General features: G+C 45.2%; 1 protein-coding gene across 1 annotated transcript in view; it reads right to left on the bottom strand.

The window, feature by feature from the left end:
• LOC306775081 (rho family-interacting cell polarization regulator 1-like) overlaps positions 1–15,950 on the bottom strand; it is a gene marked incomplete at its 5' end in the record, with an annotated part of 107,218 nt that overhangs the window by 38,721 nt on the left and 52,547 nt on the right. The window contains 4 exons of the mRNA XM_079265305.1: positions 1,293–1,316; positions 1,483–1,561; positions 4,253–4,423; positions 5,737–5,860. Coding sequence (XP_079121431.1) covers positions 1,293–1,316; positions 1,483–1,561; positions 4,253–4,423; positions 5,737–5,860 — 398 coding nt within the window. The remainder of the gene's footprint in view (positions 1–1,292; positions 1,317–1,482; positions 1,562–4,252; positions 4,424–5,736; positions 5,861–15,950) is intronic.

Raw genomic sequence — 15,950 nt, 5'->3', positions numbered from 1 at the left:
GGCCGCAGGGACCTCTGAGCGACGGGGGAACCGATCGCCCCGAGGCAGCAGAGCGAAGAGGTCGGGCGGGGGTGTAGGGCTTGACCGTGGCCTGGAGATAGGAAGGAGCTGTTCCTTTCCCTGCCCTGTAGGCTAGCACCAGCGTCTTAACCTGGATGCTCTTACAGGGAGCCAGTGTAGAGAACGGAGAAGGGAAGTTGTGGGAGAACTTGGGGCAATTGAACACCAGTCGAGCTGCAGCTTTCTGCACAAGCTCCAGAGGTCTGATGGCCGACGCCGGGGCTCTGGCAAGTAGTGAGTTGCAGTAGTCCAGGCGGGAGATGACAAGAGCCTGGATGAGCACCTGCACCGTCTCATCAGTGAGGAAGTGAATCCTCCTGATGTTGTAGAGCAGGAATCTGCAGGAGCGTGTAACCGATGCAATGTTTGCTGAGAACGACAGTTGGTCGTCCAGGGTCACACCCAGGTTCCTCACAGTCCGAGTTGGCGTCACCACGGTATCATCAATGGTGATGGACAGGTCTCGGTGCGGGCAACCCTTCACCGGGAGGAACAGTAGCTCGGTTTTGTCCAGGTTGAGCTTGAGGTGGTGAGTCGTCATCCACTTCGAGATGTCAGCCAATCACGCAGCGATGCCTCCACTTGAGTGTCCCCGGAGGACTGACTCACTTCAGGTACATTATGATGCCTTCAGGCTCTGCTCAGTGAACATGAGGACTGGGCAAAGGTAAACTATTACGTTATCATGACGTGTTTTACACTACCTCTATGCAGATTATGACAACATTGTTTTTTATCAATAAAAATACAATCTTTGAGCAGGGATCTCTAAACGCTACATTTCATCCCTTTTTTCTTTTGTGTGATCCGATCTGAACCGTGAGTTTTATGATCCGTTGTCTCTGTGAAGACATAGTGGAGTACCGTCTACCTGATGAGGGAATGAAGTCTTTCTCCCTCTGGATGCATTATTTAGTTTGAATGCTACTGGTTAGCTCACTCTACACTGCTCTCATACGGCGGTTACAGCTGTTAACACCGTCCTGACCGACGGGGTCCTTGTGGAAGTGTAGCGCCCAGCCTCCGGTTCCCCCTCATTGAAGCACTGTTAGCGCTGTTAGCACCGTTAGCTACTAGCCGCCGGCTCAGCCGCCCGTCCAATGTTGAGAGCCGTTGAATAGATATGCTTTGAATTAAGATTAGAATGAGAAATAAAGGCCTGTCTCTGATATACACCTGCCAACGTTTTCTCTACAGTTGAGGGAAGTAGGTAAGAGTTGACTGCAGCTCACCTTGTCCAGTTCATACAGGAAACCCTGTAGAGGCAGAGAAGATCGGGTCATCAGTATCTCTAAGATGTGTAATCACTACACTCTTCATGTTATAATAATATGATGAAATAATAGTGCCTGTGTCCACATTAGACATAAGAATATTCTCATATGGATGGACTTGAACAGGTACAGGAGAGCCAGAACATACCAGTCTGGAGTTCCTCTTTGATTCTCTCATCTGTCTGCTGAGGCTGTCCAAGTCCATCTGATGAACCTGCAGGTAGGACCTGAGAGAACACACACACACACACACACACACACACACACACACACACACACACACACACACACACACACACACACACACACACACACACACACACACACACACACACACAGTGTCAGAAGTATTAAGGTGATGAATGTATCTAACCAAGCAGATAGCTCTGGTTCTTTGTGCACTCACTGAGCATCTCTCCCTGCCAGTGATCCCTTTGGGCTGCTCTCCAGGATTCATCACTTCTTAAAGGTCCCATATTGTAGAAAGTAAAACATCTCTTTTTATTATAATAAAGTAGGTCTATGCGCTATACAAAGACTGTGAAGGTATCAAAATGCTCGTTCCACAGAGAAATGCACACGGCCCGTATTCAGACACTGTGCCTCTAAAGGACACAACGTTACGGTCACCGGTAGAAGTGCAGCTCAACTTTGTAGAGTTGACTCACACAGCGAGTCCCCGGCTGCAGAGACACAGTGAAGACGGCGACAAATCAGAGCAGAATGGGCTATTGTCAGGAGGGGGTCTTAAAGAGACAGGCGCTAAAATGGAGCATTTCTGACAGAGTGAATACACAGTGGTGGGCCGTCAGGGCCTGCAAGGCCTTCTCTGCTGCCCTGACACAATCACAAAGCTATATCTGTTCTATAATTTCATAATGTTTCTTAAATACACTACATGTATTATAATTTATAAACACATTTCCCCATTATCTTGTGTTCTCATTGCACAGCTACTGTCTTCCTCAGTTGCTCTGCTTCCAGTGCAGCTTGTTTTAAGTAGAGCTTTTATCCAATCAGATCTCACCTCTGTGTCTCTAGGTAGAACAGAGCCAGAGGCCTGCAGACTCACAAGTGCATCATGTGCACTTTAAGTGAATGGGGATGATATTGTTGATTGTCATAGTGTTCAACCAATCAGATCTTTAGTTTGACATGTTGGGCGTATTCTTTGACGTGTCAGAGCTGCTAGCTGGCCTATAATGACGTCAGCATTAGCACGCAGCTCAGTGTCCAGGTGCAGCTCTGCAGTGAGTGCAGCGTGCGCTGTGATTGGTCAGTGGGCGAGCACGTGACAATTGTGAAACGGAACTTAAAGTAGCCATCAGAGCTTAGTCGGAGTAGTGAGAGTTCAAATTGAAAGATATGGAAGATATTATGACATTTTTTGCATCTTGCTTAATGTAGATTATTATTATTTTAGCGAGCTTTGTTTTTTTAACACTCAATGGCTGAAGGAGGAGAAACGGATTTGTGAGTTGGGATTAAACTCTTAGTCAACAAAGAAAGGAGGATTGAGTTTTCTTTAAGTGAACTGCGTTTGTTTGTTTACATCTAATATCTGAATGGCCCTCGAGTGTGGAGGTGTTCCACTGCAGGTCTGCTGGGTTGATTTGTTGTCATATGAATATATGTGACTGGTTCTTGTGGGTTTGTTGTTGTCATTGTGTTAATTATATAGATTTGGACTACATGCATTGTCCGTTAATTGCGAAGCACCGTCATGCGCGGAGTTATTGTCCGGACAATATAATCTGTTTGGGCTGTTTTCTTTCACAAAGCAGGAATGATGGTCTGGAGAAATGTGGATTGTGGGGTGGATTGCTTTAGCCTGTTTGAATCCGTCATGCGGGGAGTTATTGTTTGTTAAGCTAGTTTAGCGTAGCCTCACAGAATTGCGGTGCCTCAGTGTTTTTTTTTTGTTCCGGGTTCAGAGGTCACAGCCCGTCGTCTCCTACGTGAGCGCAGTCCACCGAAAACATTATATTTCCCACAATTTAAGCTTCTGCATTTTCCAAACGCACGAGTATTATTCAAACGTGGTGTTCGGTTGGTAAGCCTCATACCAAACGGGTTAATACGAATACGTGTGTTAAAAAATGCTTTTTGAACAATAAAGCTTGTAAAGATGTTGTAGTAGTATGAACCTGTAACATGATATGTTTCCTTTAAAGAAGATGAGTTGGGGCTGAGTGCTCCGTGTGTTTCTAACAGTTGGAACATTTTGTAAAATCGATGAAAGAAAGAAGACACAGCGTGTTACTGGGTGAGCTGTGGAGGTGTTGGTTGGAGGAAGTTCTTACCTCAGGACTGCTTCCAGTCTTTACGTTAAGCTAAGCTAACGGTCTGCTGGCTGTAGCTTCACACTGAACGGACAGACATGTGAGTGCTATCAATCTCCCAAAATGTCCTTTCGGTGTAAACCAATGGTGTATTGGTTAAGGAGAGAAGGACAGTTTGGATTGACTTCACTGGTTGTACTATTCCAGAACTGCACATTTGATTTGATCTTTAAGCTAAGCTTTAAGTTAATGTTAGCATTAACAAAACCCTTTTTGTATCAGCTTTTCCAGTGTGGGCGTACTTGAGTTTATTTCATTTATGTATTCATTTTATTTTTCTATTGGAGACGATTATTTAAAGTTCATCTGTGAAAACCTTTTTAATACATGGACATGGACATTATTGCTATCATTCTATTATTTTCACTAAATCAAGTCCGGCAGATTTATTGTCAACCCATGAAAGTTGCTTTGTCCTGAACCTAAACAGTGATATAATGCAGAAACACTTACATTACATTATATGTAATAATAATAATATGATATTGCAGAAATATGCGTCAGTGAGTGGGAGTCACTAGTACTGCTAGTGACTGGGATATGATCCCATATGGACGTGTGTTGGAGTGCACTCACTGAAGGCCTTTCTTCAGGGCCTCGTAGACCTGATCCAGGCGCTCCGGTTGAGGAACCTTGGGTGGTGGGTTGGACTTGGCGGACATGGTGAACATCCTGCTGGCTCTGCTGGGCTTCCTGCTGAGACCTGGAGCGCTGAACACCGAGAGGTTCCTGCAACAGCAGCAGCATCATCCTTTAAATGTCATCCACCAGCCGGATAAAACTCTGCTTCATCTGACAGCACTGTCCTATCACATGAGTCACAGCTCACATCGCTGTCTGTCTGTCCATCTGTCTCCAATGCAGATTGTTCATGTTATCTGATGTTTGTCTCCTCATCGCTAGATACCAAATTATTCTATTTTAAACAGCACCTATTGTTATAAAAACATGTCATCTTATCTTGTTACATCGACAAATGTTCCTGTCATCACACACAATCAACCAATCAGATCCCGTTACATCAGAATGTGGGTGTAACATAATAACTTGGTACGCTGGTGGAACAAGAAGCTTCTGTTTAAATGAGTTATACAGTAAACAGAGTTATGTCAACAGTATTTTATGGCTACGCATCTTGTATTATCGGAGTAATCCATAATGAAATGTAAGAACAGTATTTTGGTCCACGGTTATACTGGTGGGCCAAGTACCAGTTGTCCCAGTTGATTGAGTCCATTAAAAGGTTTCACTTATTTAAAGCTACTATGAGGAACCTTTGGCGGCCCCTGTGGACAGAAGAGGTAGTGTTTCTGAGCACCAGAGGCCCTTTGGAACTCCATCTTACTGCAGCAGCGGTCTCACAGTCTGCGCCGCTCAGTCCAGGTTCTGGTTCTCCTTCCCTCAGACGGGCCCAGACTGGACCTCTGAGCTGGTCTCTGCTGGAGTCTGAGCTGAAGGAGGTTCTGAGACTGGTTCATATAGAGGATCAGGACTACACTGAGACTGGTTCATATAGAGGATCAGGACAACACTGAGACTGGTTCAGAGCAGTTAAAAGTTCATCTTGTAACAAGATAAGTTGGGTGTTGTTCGTTCCCAGTTTTCATGAGATATATGTTGGTAGATTGTAATATAGAGATAACCCTAACCCTACTATAACAAGATAAAGAGAAATATTGTTATAACAAGAAACATTTATTTTTATTACTGAATAATAAAGAACAAACATAAAGTCATCATAAGTAAGATGAACAATGCAGCTGTAGTTTATGGCCAGAAACACTTTGAGAAACATCGTAATTCTTTCAAGGTTCAGTTATAATAATCCATGTTGGACTATTTCACACCTGTATGAACACACACACACGTTTACTTTGACTTACATACATATTCTAGAGACTTCTCAATCGGACAAGCCCCTCCCATTGAACTGGTCTCCAGCCTGAAGCATGTGCTTAGAGGTAGTTATGAACACACAGAAACACACACAGTCACATGGTCTGTCTCTTGAGCTCCACCTGACTTCCCCAGAGCATGTGTGTGTGTGTGCGTGTGTTTACCTGTAGGCCTTGTCGTAGGTGTTGACTCCAGTGTAGCTCTGGCTCCTAGTGATGGATCTGGAGGTGAGGCGTCTGGCTGGGCGAACAGACAGCGACATGGTGGACAGGGTTCGGGATGGACTCCCTGTACAGAGAGGAGAATAAGCATCAACAGACTGCTGACATCATCGACCGTGACCAACTGATCGGCCATGTTGTTCTCTCGACCACAGCGCAGTGATAGTTGTGTGGTGCCGTGCTGCTAGTATGCCGGGTCCTGTGAGTGGTTATCTGTCAGCATCGACAGATTAAAAACCTGTTCACTTTCAATAACTAGCCATCAGACCGGGGGGGAACTGTGAGTGACTTCACATGAAACATAACTTACACGTCTTGCCGTTGTGTTTCTATTGGGCATCTTCCCATCTGATCGGTGGTTCTGTGATTGGTGTGACGCCAGCTCTCCCCTGCCGGATTTGGAGTTAATACAGCGCTCTTACATTTAAGAAATGTAGAAATGTGAAAATAATAGCTTTTACTCTTAAAATAAGTAAAAGTGAAGGCTTTTTACTTTAACTTTCACTTCAGTCCAAATTTGAAGCTACAGCTCATCATTGTATATGAAACCAGAAAGGACCATTGAAAACACAAACTTTAGCTCTCTGACTCATTTGCTGCTGGAAGCACTGACGCGTATCACGTGTCATGTGAATAATCTGCTATGACGCACTAACCACCACAGCCACCTATTCAGTGCTGTACAGTACTGTTTATAGTGGCTCCTTAACTTAACTTGTACTAAAGTGTATTACATTGATTAGAAAACAGGGTTTTCGGTTGGGTAATTTAAAAAACATTGCGTACACTTACGAGTTCATCAAGATTACCAACCCTGTGTCAGGATCCGTGTCAGACCAGACACCTCCCATGGCCACACAGCTGCAGCTACTTCAGCTAATCACCTCCTGCAGCCAGACTCAGGTCCCACTAACGATTCCCCTGTCACGATATAAACTCTGGTCCTGCAGTCTGCAGTTGTCAGGTCGTACCGTCTTTCACCCGCTTCAACCCCGTGGCATCTTCTGCCCTCCTTGTGTTAAACGGATTACACACCGCCGCTCTGCCCTCCTTGGTGGTTACGGACTACACACGCCATCAAGCTGCCAGCCCTCCGGTGTCGAGCGATGGGACTCACACCGTCGATCTGCCTACTCTCTGGTGTCGGACCACGGGCTCCACACCTTCACACACATTCTAAATAAAACCTGTTTATATTAACTTCTGTCTCCTGTGGTCTTGCATTTGGGTCCTACCTGTGAACTCCCGTGACACCCTGCCTTTAAGCCAAAATAAGCACAAGGATAACGTGATCAGGCGCTCCAGTCGATCAGCCACTGATTGTTAACGTTCCACATGGTGTGATCGGTGGTCTCTATCGAGGCCGGACTGAAGAGCAGATCAAATGATTCCTCTATGTGCCACTGGGGTTGTAAGCTGTGTCTCTGAAGCCTGTTAAAGGAGCCGCTGTTCATCGTTATTCCGCTTCGCTGCTCTGTATAAAAGGGTGGGGGAGGGGCGCTGCTGTTCAGCCGCTAAGCCGGCACTAGAGTTAGTCACGGAGCCGAATCGACTGTGTGGACTGGTAGCTGGTTCTGAGTGTAGCCGATGCAGAGTCTGGTTGTATAGAAGTCTATGAGAAAATGACTCGACTTCTCTCGATTTATTACCTCAGTAAACATTGTAAACCTGAGTTTACGGTCTCAATCTCTAGTTTCAAGTCTCCTTCAATACAGCATGATGTTCATTTAGTACATTATGGTCCATTTAGAGTCACACAGACCATAAAGCAGGGGATGCTTTAGGACGGGGCTACACAGTGATTGACAGGTCTCTAATAGACCATAAAGCAGGGGATGCTGTAGGGCCGTATACTGCGTCTCTACGTCACTTCTCCGCATTACAAAGATGGTAACTTCCGCTCATCGGTTGCAAAAAACATGGTGTCAAAATCGCAGTACTCGAGGCTTCAAAACAGCAGTCCATGAACCAATGAGAGACGCCACAATGACAACGCCCACTTCTTATATACTGTCTATGCATTTACCCCTTGAGCTGTTCCACAAAGAGGGACCACTATGGAATATCTGCAACACAGCACAATAAGACCAACAGTGCAGCGAGTCTCCTCCGGTAACACGACTGATTAGGTCTGATGAGTTTCAGGCGTCACAATGTCCATGTTAGCCTTTCATCATCATATTATGAATCTAAAATCAAGAAACGTATCATTCGCAGTCAGGACCTCCAGCATCTGGAGCATGCAGATGTGAAACATAAGCGGTACAAAGTAAGTATCTGTTAACTTGAACTGGGTCTACAGGTTAGTAGAACATAGGCTCTTAAGTCTAGCCCGGAGATCTGTGATGGGACAAGTGTGATGAATGAACAGCTGATACAGCAGGTGTTGTTGGTATGACGAGCTGGAATAGCCTCTGATGCTACAATCCATCATCCAGAAGCGTTTTGCATCGATATCATGTCTGTTATGATGGCTACTATCAGAACCCCAGAGGCTGGTATCTGGATACCTTGTGTCTGTTGCCAGCAGCAGTGATTTGTTGCTGTGGCTTGAGTCAGCGGTGAACCTGTGTCAGCTGAAGCAGTGTTTTCCTACTGTGGTCGATCCAGCGTCCTGCATCCTGTTGCTCCAAACTGCTGAAAAGCCTTTGCAAGACGACCCCCCCCCCCCCCCCACACACACACACACACACACACAGTACAGGAAACGTCACTATCCTACAGGAAGTCAGACGCAACTGCCTCTCCTGACAGGAAATTGAACAAAGGGAGATAGTCCTGAGGGCTGCAGTCATCTGGATGAAGAGAAAAGGTCAGCTCTGCTGGAGCTCAACGAGCGATGTGAAGAGTACTTCCATATCGATCGTTGTACAACTTCCACGTCAAAGTTTGAAGTAATGAAAGAAGTTTGTTGAACATGTACTCTGACTAACAAGGAACAATTCAAACGGGCAGTAAAAGTATTAAAATACTCATAACAGTAACAGGATTTAAACAGGAGTCAAAGTAATTACTTACTTCCACCCTTAGAATGCTAAAGACTGTGTGTGTGTGTGTGTGGGGGGACTCATTTGTTGACTTAACCTAGTTTACGTCCTCACACAGAGGAGCTGGAGGGGAGGAGCAGAGATAAAGGCAGACACAGTTCAGAGAGAGAAGCAGAGTGGACAAACAGAGCAAGTGGAAAGGTCGGGTCAGCCCGGGACCGTCACATTCAGGACACTTCCCTCTTTGAGTTCCTGCTAAATCATCATGTTCTGTTGTCACAGCAGGTCTCTCCCTGATAGTCTACATAATACGTGACACCACAGTCTGCTTACAGTAAGGAGTCCATCTGAAACATGTGGGTCTTATATCAATGAGTTTACAGCTGTCGGTCTGTTATTGATGCCAGCACATGTGGACAATAAAGGAGAGACGTCCTACGACATGTTGATAATGATGGTGATGGTCTCAGCTTCTCCGAAGGAACTCAATTCTCAAACCACAGCAGGTCTGTGAGGCTGATCTACTTGCTAATGTGGCTCATGGCATGTTGAGTTTAGTTTGAGGCACTGTACTGTACTGGAAGCTGGGGTGGTCAAAGCATAAGGTGCCTGTTACAATATGATAGAATCCTGTAGAACAACATGGCAAAAATAAAGAATTACAGAATAAAGACGGTCAGATAGATGGATGAACACATGTATTAAATCTGCAGGCAGCCCTCATTGGCTCCCCATGAATTCATGAATATTGACTCTTTCAGAAGAAGGTGAAAATGTTTTTGATGCAAATCGAGTCAATTCGATGAGGAGGCAAAATTTGGGGAGAGACCGGGAGAAGAAATCGAGCCAGAGTCAGAGGAAGATGAGACGGAGGAGACCGAAAAAAAAAAGCATCAGACTGGGAAAAAAAAGAGGAAATATGATGAAAATGATTGGCTTCACTTGGATTGGCAACGCAGATTGCCCAAAGCCACAGTGCGTGGTGTGCAGTGAGGTTCTGGCTAACAGTCTGAAGCTCTTATTTACGTCGCCACCTGAACACCAAGCATGCCAGTGCAAGTCAAAAGCCCCTTACATTGTTTATATCCAAATTGGAGGAGTTACAAAACAGCCAAAAACAACTGGAGTCTCATTCATGTGTTGGGTCTATAAATGACGCACTACGGGCTTCATATATGGTTACAGAATAGCGAGAAAGGGGCTACCGCACACAATCGCCGAAGACGTGAGCTTGCCAGCTGCCAGAGAGATGGTGGAATGTATGATTGGGGAGAAAGAAGGAAAAAATTGAAACTTTGTTGCAGTGTTTCAGGGCGTTTTCACACCTTCAGTTCGTTTGCTTTGTTCTGATTCAGGGATTAATATGATACAATGTTGCAGTTGCCCCTTTGTTCGGTTTGTGTTCACACTGCAACATTTAACAGCGGACTACATCTTGTAAACAAACGCCACGTGCGTGCAAACTGTTCTCTCATTGGTCTGATTTTATTTTTAGGCTCTGTTGCTTTTTTTTTTATTAAAGGGGGGGGGGGGGGGGGGGGGTGGTGCGCGGCCTAAAAAGTTTGGGAACCGCTTCCTTAAAGGTATCAAGTACCGATACCCAGCCCTAGGAAAGGCACTCTTTCCAGTCATCCCATATCCTTCGTGGATAAACCTCCATCAAATCATCATCATCAAAGTGTAACTATCTCGCTCTAACAGGGATAGAAGGCCTGTTGCATGGATCATTTTTCAAAATAAGTGTCATCTTCTGGATTTCCACTTGTCCCTGTCTGCACTTAACCATTACCCCAGAATTGAGCAATGTATTTATGAGTAGCGTTACACCCCTGAACACTGATATGAAACACCAACCTTGACGGGGCTCCGTGTCAGAGACCCAGTTCAGACAGAGCAGTGGTAGTCGGCACATTGCTCCTTCCGTCACACCCCACTGTCCTGTGTTGGGGTCTGACCATATGGCTGCAACATGTGCTGTGAACAAAGAGAATCAGGTCTTCCCTTTTGCAAGCAAAGGTTTCATCCTGATTGTGGTTTGATGAGAGCAAACTTCCTCTGAAGGAATTTCACACTAGGGTGTGAATTTCCCCCCCCCCAAAAACTATGGTTCCTGAAGTCACCTGAATGCACCGCTGCAATCTCATTGGCCGAGAGCCAAGACAGCTCCAGGACCCCTGTGGTTCAACCACTGTCCTACAAAACTGCCTGCAGCTCACACCTCAATGCTTTTTCCCTTCGACCTCAGTCGAGCTAGGGAGCACACAAACGCTCTCTTCCCTCTGGACTTCGTCCTGGGACCAGAAGAGGCACCGGACCCTTCTGTCCCCCCCCCCAGCACCCCCTTCCTCAGCCGATGATTACCGGGAGGTAGGGCTGGGCGATAAATCGATTTAATCGATTAATTCGAATGTGTGCTTTAAGGCGATGTGTTTTATTGAAAATCGAGAAAATCGCCCCCGCCCCTCCCCCCCGTTGGTCTCCCGTAGTAGAGTGCGCGCGCATTGTTTACAAACGAAAACAATGGCGGCCAGCAGTGACGCTCTCGTTCTTAAGAGAGGGAAGAATGTGTCTTCGGTGGTCTGGAAATGGTTCGGGTTCATGTCATCTGACACCGAACAAACAGCACCACGATGTAAGGTCTGTCTAAAAGCTATTGCTACAAAATCAAGCAGCACAACAAATTTAATGCAGCACCTCAAACAGAGGCATGCCGCCGAGTGGGAGAAGTGTTGCGCCCTGAGGAGGGAGCAGGACCGCGGGAGCACAAGCGACGCTGTCTTCCTGGCAAAAAATATTTAGAAAAAACATGCACTACTGTTTAATACTGTTGGTTATGTTGTGAATGCACTTGATTTTGTTTACATGCACTTATTTACTGTGCAAAATATGTTATGTTGATGTTAGATCAGATGTTGCACTTTTGAAAATGTGAATGTTAAAGGGTCACATACATTTTATTTCATGCTGTGTTTGTATCAGTGTATTCAGTTAGAAAAGCTTACTGTAAAAAGTTACATTTGCACAGTTGTTTACAATGGAAGGCTACTATTTAATGCCATTTAATGTTATGTTTAATTTAATTTTATATTTAAATGATTCAGGGAAACAAAAGAGTGACCAAATACTTTTTGTATACTACAGGCACCTTTCTACAATGTTCAGGTTTTGTTTGCACTTTATTTTTATCAACCTACGAGGGAAAATCATCACAAAATAAAATAAAAATTTGTTTTCAACAGCTTCTGTCATCTGCAAAAATTTGTGGGGGAAAAAATCGATTTAAATCGTGAATCGGATTTTTTGTAAAAAAATCGGAGATTTGTTTTTTAGGCCATATCGCCCAGCCCTACCGGGAGGTACAAACGACGTACCCCACCGACGTTAACCCACAGGCCTCCCCTCTGCAGCGAGGAGACCTGCATCCGCGCCAGCTCAAACGCCGCGCCGATGCCCAGCCGAGCCTGCATCCGCGCCTGCATCCGCGCCAGCTCCAACACCGTGCCGACTGGACTGATCGATTCCCATCACGGGAACGAGCCCCATCGAACGAAGCTTCTCACAGTAACATTCATGGTATCTGGGCTTAGCGAGTTTCGGGGTGATAGGAAAACAATGCTCTCATCTCACCGCAGTGATGAAGATCTGTTTTATTTGGGATTTATTTTCATTTGTTTTATTACACTTCATGTGATATTCTCTCCTCATTAAATCAGCTCTGTGAGTGAAGTGTGGAATCTCGGCTATCGTACATAACTGCCGGCAGTTCTACAGACAGCGGCACTTTGTGTACGATACGACCAGCTCTCCCCACTCTCACTACAACGCGGACCGCACACAGAGCGTGATCCATGACCCCCGTCCTCTCTCTCGCTCTCTCTCTTCGCTCCCTCCCTCTCACTAACTCACACACACACATAGTCAGCAACCCTTGGGTAACTGAGTTGCCCTCGATTGCCTCACACACATATAGCTTTGAGCTAACCTAGCTACGTGCGGAACAGCGACCAGCACGTGTAGACACCGGGTCTCCTGTGGCTCTACGCTATTTTGGGTCTCACGCATGAGAGACGTCACCACGTCCTCACCACGTCACCACGTCACTGACCTGTTCCCCCGCTGCCCCCCCCTTCTTTTCACACACAGATCCACACACACACACACACACACACACACACACTTGTATTACATACATCTTCATCCATTTTATTCATTTGTTTAGATATTAGGCATATACAATTGTATGATAACGTTTATTGGTTGCAGTATTAATTGATTTGATCATTTACTATTTTGATTTAATAAACTCTGTTACACTTTAAGGAGCAGTCGTCTGTGATTACTTGTGCATATGTGCGTAATGAAACTGTATGTAGTAGCCTTGTGTACGAACTTAACCCTTCACTGTCACTGAATGTGTAGTCGCACCCGACTATTGACATTATGAGTGACCACTAATTATGAGACTTAGTTTTATCGTTTGGTTATTGGTCCCTGTTCGCAGGGTGGTGCCCCGTTGTTATTAATAATCATTAATAATTGTTACTTACATTAATAATTCTATTGATGTCAAGAATTCAGTTTCTTAAATGCTGATAACCCAAACACGCTCCTTTAGTTCCCAACACCTGTCTCCGATCAACTCTCTGGCCTTGTTATCAGACTTTCATGAGCTAATCAGTCACCGTCCCATTTAGTTTAATGATCCATCAGCTCCATTCAAACTTCAGATACCAGACGTCGCACAGTTAAAGCCATCAGACCATCAAACTGAGCTGCATTTTGCGTTCCCTACCTGATCCAAACAGCAGTCCAGTCCTGCCCAATGATATCAACTGATTCCACTCCTGTTATTGATGCTCTTGTATGAACACTGGGGCCGTGGCTCTGAGCCACACTGGGCCTTCCACAGAGTGTGTGACACCACGCCTATTGTTTGATGCTCTCTGGCCTCTCGCTCCCAGACCATTCTGGAAACAACTGCACACCACTCAGTCTTCATTCCACTGTTTTTAGGATTGGGGTGTTGGAGATCTTAACAAATACTACCTATGTTGTTGTGGAGATTGCTGTGCATGCTCACTGTCCCCAGAGGTTGAATCATAGCTTTGACACTGGGGCTGGATGATAGAAACGATAAAAACACTGATGGAGGTAGAAACATTTCCTCCATTTAAGAATCAGATCATTTGATGTACTGTTGACAGACTATGTTGCTTGATAATGAACTAATAGTCAAACACATCAGGGGACGGAAGGTAACCATTCATATGTCAGAGCTCTATGAACGACATCCAAACACATTGCACGCTATCAAACATCAGCTCACTACAAGAGACCAGAGTCCACGTCTGAGGCACAAACCACAACGTCACCATTTGCTTTCTTTTACCGCTGTAACCTACGAGAAAAAAGTGCTGCAACCATTCATCAATGCAGAAGCATGTTATACCAACATTTTGAAATAGACTTTCTGTTGGCAGCTCTAGCAGCTGATGGGTCAAATAAATCACGTAAAATTCTATTGTACTCAAAACAGCTTTCTTCTGGTGGTCCTCTGGGCAGCAAAGATCTGATCATGGACATGGCAGATCGTATGTAATCAGCATTATTATCTATCTTTGGTGACGAAAAATGAAACTGAACTGCATGAATGTTGTATGTGTATGTAGCTACGTACTTCTGAGACATTATAGCTTGCCCGAACTAAAACAAAGGCATTAACAGCTCAGTGTGAGTAGCGCACAGTACATGTTGTGACCATTGTTCTAGCAGCAGGCCCTGCTGGCAGCCTCAGGCGCTCAATAGCTCACGAGTCAGCAAGCTTCCTCCTTATGCCCACTACCAGTGGTCTCCTCTCGTGGGTGTGTCTGCACCCCTGGGAAGGTTGGGCGTGTATATCTAGGAATGTCAAATCCAGAGAGGCTGGCAGAACACACACACACACACACACACACACACACACAGTAGGAAACAGGATAAGCACAGTTGATGGCTGTAAGGGTTGGATATGAAGGTATTAATACCTTACTGACCACTGTTCTGTTTATAAGCTCAGGATACATTTCTACCGGCGGAAGGCGATCGTCTTATTTATGAATTATTTGCGTCTGTACGTTTTGAAATTCAGATTTGATGTCATTATTAAATAACCCAGAATATGATTATTGTTTCTCTTGAACGTTGGATTTAATTCATTAGGCTCCATGTTTACTCATCAAACACTCAGGAATGATCCGCCTCACGTGACTCAATGAATGATGATACATGATGTAAAAAGATCTCTGACTTTAATTGTATTCATAATAAAGTTATTGAGGGAATCATCAGATCATGAAAACACAAATCTTTCTAATAAATGAAGAAAGTTGTTTGTGGTCCTTTTGTTGTTCAGACTACAATGAACATTTATTTAAACCAGATGTTGAATCAGAAACCTAATCAAATATAAACTAGAGTTTAATCTGTGATCCGTCTTCACTCTGGTGTTAAACTCCAGTCAGTCAGTCCGATCAGCTGCAGCGTCCAATCACGTGACTGATGAACAATGAGGGGGCGTGTTGGCCGTAAAAACACTTCCTGTTCTCGTGCGTCCTCGCCCATGGCTCCTCGGAGATCCCTCCTCCATCCTCGACCGAAATAAGAGCTTTGGGAAGGCCGTCAAAATGACAAATAAGAGACTTGGGATGTACCCAGAGTCCACTCGAGGGATTCTCAGCTGATGATACAGATCAATAGTGGGCAGCCCGTCCACCCCATATGCTTTCACTGCATGGAACTGCGTGTTTGGTGGAACACAAGGATTTACTATGTGCTTGGTTCTGTGCAGGTCTACTTTGTGAGGAAATGGCTTAAGTCTAGAGATGGTCAAGGTCTAAAGTGAGTTCAGGTAAGGAGAGGGCCGTTCATCTCTACCTGTACCTACAGAGGGACGTGAGCGGACTCAAGGTGGTCCTGACTACACTGCAGTCCTACACATTGCTCCCCTCACAACATCCCTCCACATCGAGTAGCCTCGCTTGTTAACTCCAGGCCCCTCCCTCCCTCACATCGCTGTCTTTAGGAAGAGGAAGCCCAGGAGGGAGTAACATCCTGCGAGGAGGGCAGGGTCACTTCATGGCTGTAGTGAGTCACAGGACTAAGCCAGCAGCTTTACTGTACACACACGTTCGC

This window comes from Melanostigma gelatinosum (assembly GCF_949748355.1).
Source record: "Melanostigma gelatinosum genome assembly, chromosome: 1".
In the NCBI taxonomy this organism is placed as follows: domain Eukaryota; kingdom Metazoa; phylum Chordata; class Actinopteri; order Perciformes; family Zoarcidae; genus Melanostigma; species Melanostigma gelatinosum.
The sequence above is the reverse complement of the archived record's forward strand: the minus strand, read 5'-3'. Positions and strand labels throughout refer to the sequence as shown.